At 43.9% G+C, this 7,500-nt stretch overlaps 1 protein-coding gene across 1 annotated transcript in view; it reads left to right on the top strand.

Annotated features, from left to right (window-relative positions):
* The window catches only part of Akirin1 (akirin 1), a 15,842-nt gene that overhangs the window by 6,260 nt on the left and 2,082 nt on the right, over nt 1-7,500 (top strand). The window contains exons 2-4 of the mRNA XM_031378584.1: nt 665-805; nt 4,783-4,917; nt 7,036-7,107. Coding sequence (XP_031234444.1) covers nt 665-805; nt 4,783-4,917; nt 7,036-7,107 — 348 coding nt within the window. The remainder of the gene's footprint in view (nt 1-664; nt 806-4,782; nt 4,918-7,035; nt 7,108-7,500) is intronic.

Below are 7,500 nucleotides of genomic sequence, written 5' to 3'. Positions count from 1 at the left end.
CTGAGTGCTTGGGAAAAACGGGGATCATCAGGAGGAGTCCATGGTCATCTCAGCTATATAGCAAGATCAAGGCCAGGGTAGGCTACATGTACTCTGTTTCTAAAACCAAAACAAGGTAAAAATAACAACATGGTTTATTTCTCTTTAAGTTGTACTGGTGAATCCAGCAAAATGCAGGTCTGACTTGCTTGCTTACCACAGGAAAAAGTAAACTGATTGATAGGCATAACCACAATAGCTATTATTTCAGGAATTAAACTTTCTTGAGATTTACTTATTTTTACTTTATGTATATGAGTGTTTGCCTGCGTGTGTGTAAACCACTTGCACAGCAAATACTTTTATACACTAGGCCATCTTACCAGCTCCAAAGTCAGAATATGACTGTGTCTTGAGCTGTATGACTGGTTTATAACTATAAGGAAAAGCTTATGGCCTGTGTGATAAAGGGATATTTAGGCAGAATATCATCTTTGGACTGAGAATGTATCTCATTGATAGACTGCTTGCCTACCATTTAAGACTCTGGGTTTGAACCCCAGCATCTTATAGAATAAAATAATGAGATCTCTCTTGCCTATCTTCTCAAGAAAGTTTGTGGGTGGGAAGTTTGAAGAAATGACCATAAAATGAATATTCGAGTTCATTTTCTTTTTTTTACTAGAGCAAATTTTTCAGAACATAAAACAAGAATATAATCGTTACCAGAGATGGAGACATTTAGAAGTTGTTCTCAGTCAGAGCGAAGCCTGTACTTCAGACAGCCAGCCTCCCTCTTCGGCACTTACCGCACCAAGTTCTCCAGGTAAGCGTACTTCTGTGTTAAAAATCTACTTTCAGAGTTTGTGAGCTGGGTTTGGTAGTCACACCTGTAATCCTAGCATATTTTGGAGGCTAAGGCCAGAATTGTGCATTTGAAACCAGCTAATGATGCCTAGCAAGACCATGTCTGAAAACAGTTGGTTTCTCTTTAACTGCAGTGTGTCCTTTAGCCACTTGTGCTGTATTGCTTTTCATTCCTGTGACAGTGTACTTGACAGGAGCAACTTCAGGCAGGAAGGCTTTCTTCTGGCTCACAGCTTTAGGTGGCTTCGTCCTTTGTGGCAGCAGAGGCATGGTGAAGTGGCTCGGTTCCTGTAGTGAGCCTGTGGCTTCCTCTTCATATGGTATAGACCAGGAAATGGAGGTAACATGGGACCAGATGCAGATAAAAACTTCAAAAACTGCCTGTCCCAGTGACCTATTTGCACCTGCCAGGCCTCATCTTTTAAAGACATGACAGCCTTCAAAATAATGCCACAAGCGAAGAAACAGGCACTTAAAACATTGGGTGTGGAGATGTTGTAGATTCAAATCAAAACATGGAGATAGGTTATTTCTTATTTAAACCTACTAATTAAGTTTTAGGAAAAAAAATTCACTTTGAGGTTTTGCTTTTGGCTTGGACAAGTTGTTGATAAGAATCTCGAATACAGCCATGCCTAGCCTGGAACTCCCAGAGATCCTCCTCTTTTTTTTTTTTTTTTGGTGGTTTTTCGAGACAAGGTTTCTCTGTATAGCCCTGGCTGTCCTGGAACTCACTCTGTAGACCAGGCTGGCCTTAAACTCAGAAATCTGCCTGCCTCTGCCTCCCAAGTGCTGGGATTAAAGACGTGCGCCACCACTGCCCGGCTCCCAGAGATCCTCTTACCTTTGTCTCCTGAGTTCTGGAATTAGAATTGTATGTCACTGTGCCTGGTCCTATGTTTTATTGTTTAGACAAAGCCTCAGTATAAGTCCTTGACTGGTCTGAAGACTGAGCTGTCCTTCAGTGTGTGGCATTCTTCTTGCATGCTGACTACGCTCTCGAGCCATCACTCCCAACAAGGTTTAAGATCCATTGCTCGTATGCATTAGCTTTATTTCAGGTGCATAAGTAGTGGTCACATGTGGCTGCTGCATTAGTATGCAACTGTAGGAAATTTATTCTAGAAAGTTCTCTTGAACAGTCAGTCCTGCTTTGTAACCCTGACATGTGGTTTGTGGGAGCTATGCTCAGAAATCTCAGGATTTGCCAAGCGGTGGTGGCGCACGCCTTTAATCCCAGCACTTAGGAGGCAGAGGCAGGTGGATTTCTGAGTTCGAGGCCAGCCTGGTCTACAGACTGAGTTCCAGAACAGCCAGGGCTATACAGAAAAACCCTGTCTTGGGGGAAAAAAAGTTATTGACTGGGACCTGGCTATCTCAGCACTTGGGAAACAGTGTCAGGCAAATCAGGCAGATCTCACTGAGTTCAAGACCAGCCTGATTTACATAATGAGTTCCAAACAGCCAGAGTTATGCAGAGAGACCCTGTTTTTTGTTTGTTTGTTTGTTTGTTTGTTTATTTTTGTTGTGTTTTTCAATGGGGGTGGTAGAAAGAGGAGTGAGGGACAGAGAAGATTGTCTCCTGATAAATTAGTGGTTTCAAGGAGCTTGGTGGGCAGGGAGAATAAGAGGCTGTTGAGTGGGGTAAAGGGTTTTTACTTTGAGGATGGTGGGAATGTTTTAGGACCAGAGGGAGTTGCACAGCATGATGACCATACTAATGCCACTGATATTTTCACTTTGAAATAGTTAATTACCTGTTAATTACTCTGCAGTGCTGAGGAGCAAATTTAGAGCCTTGTGCAAAAGTGTTCTACTGTTAGCTGCGCTGCCAGCTCCCGTCCTTCCAAATATTATTTTAATTTTTATTCATTTTCTTTGTGTGTGGGTGTTTTGCCTGCATGTATGTCCAGATACTAGGTGAGTGCCTAGTACCAGCAGAGGCTAGCAGAGTATCAGATCCCCTGGAGCTGGAATTAGATGGTTATTAGTAACCATGTGGGTGTTGGGAATTGAACCAGGGTCCTCTAGAATTGTAGCCAGTGAGTGCTCTTAATTGCTGAGCCATCACTCCAGCCCCTTAAATAGTTATTTATTTTTGTCTTTTCAAAACAGGCTTTCTCTGTGTAGCCCTGGCTGTCCTAGAACTCCCTTTGTAGACCATGCTATCCCCGAAATCACAGAGATCCACCTTGTTTGAGTGCTGGGATCAAAGGTGTGCACCACATCCATCTGTGAAAATGTTATTTTAAATGAGACAGGACTCTTAAAACTTTAGAGAGCAAGGGTGAAGTTTGTTATTTTGTTTTTTAATTTGGGGACAGAATCTTAGTAAGTTGTCTTTTGTTTTGGTAAATTCTTACCTCATACTCCATAGGATCTGGAAATAAATATTTTTAAAATGTGTAAATGTAAACATTAATTTTTATTACATTTATTTATGGCGGGAGGCAGATGTACTTATGCCATGGCATGCATGTGGTGGTCAGAGGAAAACTTGTAGGAGTTGGTTCTCTCTGTTCACAGTCTGGGTCTGGGTTCACTCAGACTCAGGTCCTTGGGCTTTACCCACTGAGCCATCTCACTGGCCCAATAATTTTAAAGTAGCAGACAATGTGACTAGAGAAACTATTGCAGATGATGGGTGGGCCTAGTGTTTTGGTCATGTTTCATTTGTAAATGCTTTGTTTAGTTTAAGAGAGAAAAACCACAGGGTTTGTTGTTTCAGAGTGGTGAGTAGCTTAAATACTGACTGGAGGGAAGAAGGATTCTAGACCAATGGGTGAAGATAGGCTGGGTTATGGCTTGATCTTCTCCAGCAGCAGGAAGTCCCGTGGACTCTGTTAACTCCAGTCGCTAGCTTCAGAATCAGATTGTAATCATGTGGTTGTTTGCTTTGTCTGGCCTCACTTCCAAAGTAGAAGCTTGCTATATAACCTTTACCCCTCCTATTTTTGCTGAATATTCTGAACATGATTAATAAAAGAAATTCACATCTGAACAGCTTCCAAGAAGCTGAAAATTACAGTTTTGATGTTCATGACCTCTGCTGGTAAAGTGACTAGGAAAAGATATTTAGGTAAGAGGTTCATTAAGTAGCAGAGAATGACCCTGACTTTAATTCCTGGTTGTCTGGCTCCATTTTGGCAGTGCTGGGTTTATAGGAGTCTGATTAATCACAAGAGGAGCATGAGTTAATAAAGGTGTGATGACTGGCTAGAGATATGGCTCAGTTGGTAGAGTGCTTGGCTTAGCATGCATGAAGTCCTAAGTGGGAGCCTCAGCACAGAATAAACCAACACAGTAATCCCAGTATGTCAAAGTGTAGTTTTGATGTTTGTTTTACAGTCAGACACTTCAAATCTGATGCCCATAGGGGTCACACAAATGCTCTAGGATAGCAGTGAATAAAGTCCAAAACAAAATCTCTGAACTTAAAGGACAGGTAGGGTGTGGTGATACCCATTAGTCACTGGGAAGGTGGAAGCAGGCAGATCTCTGGGACTTTGAGGGCAGCCAGGGCTCTATGCAGAGAAACCCTGTCTCAAACAAAACAAAACAAAAGCCAGATGTAAGCTCACATTTGTAATCTTATCACTTAGAGAGGTAGAAATAGGCAAGCTCCAAGCAGCTTCCTGAGCAGCCAGGCTAGCCCATCTAAGCTAAGAGTATTTATATGAAGGTTGTTAGTTCTGAACATCAGAACTGGAATATTTTGTGTAAAGAAGATTTATCTTTTGGGGGATATAAGCAGTCTGGGGCTAGGCAAACACTCTACTCAGCTTTTATTTTTATTTAGAGACAGGGTGTTAAGTTTTCCATGTGTGTCTTAAGCTCTGTTCTTGAATTTAGAATTGCTGGGGTTATAGGCATGTGCTTATATTTATGTTTTATATTTATATATTAGTACCCAACTTATATTTATGTTCTTGCCAGGTGCTTTCTGGATGAAGAAAGACCAGCCCACCTTTACCCTCCGGCAAGTGGGGGTGATATGTGAGCGCCTCTTAAAAGACTATGAAGAGAAAGTCCGGGAGGAGTATGAGCACATCCTCAGTACCAAACTCGCAGGTAGGCTGGGGTGCTACCTACGAGTGGGGTGCTGCTGCTGTGGGCACGGCTCAGAGAATGGCTTCGTGCTGGGACATGGGTGCTGCTGCTGTGGGCACGGCTCAGAGAACGGCTTCGTGCTGGGGCATGGGTGCTGCTGCTGTGGGCACGGCTCAGTGCTGGGACATGGGTGCTGCTGCTGTGGGCATGGCTCAGAGAACGGCTTCGTGCTGGGGCATGGGTGCTGCTGCTGTGGGCACGGCTCAGAGGGGTGCTGCTGCTGTGGGCACGGCTCAGAGAACGGCTTCGTGCTGGGACATGGGTGCTGCTGCCGTGGGCACGGCTCAGAGGGGTGCTGCTGCTGTGGGCACGGTTCAGAGAACGGCTTCGTGCTGGGACATGGGTGCTGCTGCTGTGGGTACCTCTCAGAGAACGGCTTCGTGCTGGGACATGGGTGCTGCTGCTGTGGGCACGACTCAGAAAACAGGGCTTCGTGCTGGGACATGGGGTGCTGCTGCTGTGGGCACGGCTCAGAGAACGGCTTCGTGCTGGGACATGGGGTGCTGCTGCTGTGGGCACGACTCAGAAAACAGGGCTTCGTGCTGGGACATGGGGTGCTGCTGCTGTGGGCACGACTCAGAAAACAGGGCTTCGTGCAGGAGATGTTATGGATTGTGAGCACTGAGGCCACTCCTTGGTGCTGTCATGGTGTTATTTTTACATCATATGAAAGAACCCATTTGCATTTCTGAAAGTCGATAAGCAGAGCTCTTCATGTAAGAATTTTCCATAAGTATAGGCATTGAGCAGGCCACCAGGTGACAAACAGGTGGTTGCCTCTGGTACTGACTTCCTAACAGGTGTCAGGATCGGTACAGTGCATTGTCACCAGAATGTTCGAACTTCTACATGAGAATCACTTTGTTGATTTATAAGTTGGACAATCTGTTTGGAAGGTATGACAGAAAAAAGCAAGTCCAAGTCAACTGAGGCTAGAGAACAGGTGGTTAGTAATGACAAGTGGAGCCCTGTGTGATAAAGAAGGTATAGTAGAACCCAGAGAGTGCCTCAGTACTTAGGGCTTTCTGCTCTCCCAGAGGATCCATGTTGAATGGCTCAAGACTACCTATAGCTATGGCTGCAGCTGATCCAGTACTCTCTGGACTTGGGCACCTGCACTCAAATGTACATAGCAACACATGCCTCCATATATAGATACACATAATTTAAAATATAATGATAAACCTAGAGCTAACTGTGTGGACCAGGTTAGCCTCAAACTCAAAGAGATCCCTCTGTTTCCAGTCCTCTCAAAAAATGGGATTCCAGGGCTGGCGAGATGGCTCAGCGGGTAAGAGCACTGACTGCTCTTCCGAAGGTCCTGAGTTTGGATTCCAGCAACCACATGGTGGCTCACAACCATCCGTGATGAGATCTGACACCCTCTTCTGGTGCATCTGAAGACAGCTGCAGTGTATTAGACCAGAGCGAGTGGGGTGGAGCAGAGGTCCTGAGTTCAATTCCCAGCAGCCACGTGATGGCTCAAGGCCATCTGTACAGCTACAGTGTATTCATACACATAAAATAAATAAATACATCTTTTTTTAAAAAAAAAATGGGATTCCAGACATGAGCCACCATGCTCAGCTCTTTTTTTTCCTCTTTGTGTTTTTTTGTTTGTTTGTTTGTTTGTTTGTTTGTTTGTTTTTTCTTAAGACAGGGTTTCTCTGTGTAGCCCTGGCTGTCCTGGAACTCACTCTGTAGACCAGGCTGGCCTTGAACTCAGAAATCCGCCTGCCTCTGCCTCCCAAGTGCTGGGGTTAAAGTCCTGCGCCACCACTGCTGGGCTCCCTCTTTGCTTTCTTAGTTGGGAATCTGCCATATCCATTTGCTTATATAAGTCCTCTGTTACTCATCCCACTGTAATACTACTTATTCGTGTTTTCATTTTATAATGAAAGGACCTCAGAAATCCAAGCTTATAGATCCATTGAAAGAGGGTAGAATTACAGGAGAGGAAAAGGAGTGTTTGAGTAGAGAATACAAACAGGGAAAATAGTGCCATTGTGCTCCTAAATTGCTGAGGGATTGGGGATGGGTTTCTGGAATAAGTATATACTTTTTCTTATATCTTCACAGAACAGTATGAATCGTTTGTGAAATTCACGCATGATCAGATCATGCGGCGATACGGGACAAGGCCAACAAGCTGTAAGTAGACCAAGTTTTTGGTTAAAATATCTGGTTTTTAAGAACACAGTTTTGCTTGGGAGTATTTTGTCTCCTGAGTGCAAAAGGCTCTTGATTATTGCTCTTGCAGAGGGCCCAAACTCTTCATGTGGCTCTCAACCACCTATAATTTCAGTTCCAGGAGATCTAATGCCTCCTTCTCACCTCCAAGGGCACCTGGCAAACATGCAGGACACATACATACACATGCAGGACACATACATATGCAGGCAGAACATTCATGCACATAAAATAAATCAATCTAAAAAATTAACTTTTTTTAAAGACCCTGTAAAGTGAAATGGCTAAGAATACTTTGGTGTCCAGCACAATGTCAAACTAACAAATCTTTTTTTTTCTTTCTTTTTTTTTTTT

The sequence above is a fragment of the Mastomys coucha genome, unplaced genomic scaffold, assembly GCF_008632895.1.
Source record: "Mastomys coucha isolate ucsf_1 unplaced genomic scaffold, UCSF_Mcou_1 pScaffold18, whole genome shotgun sequence".
Taxonomy (NCBI): Eukaryota; Metazoa; Chordata; class Mammalia; order Rodentia; family Muridae; genus Mastomys; species Mastomys coucha.
Note: the sequence above shows the minus strand (reverse complement) of the source record. Positions and strands in the feature narration are given on the sequence as shown.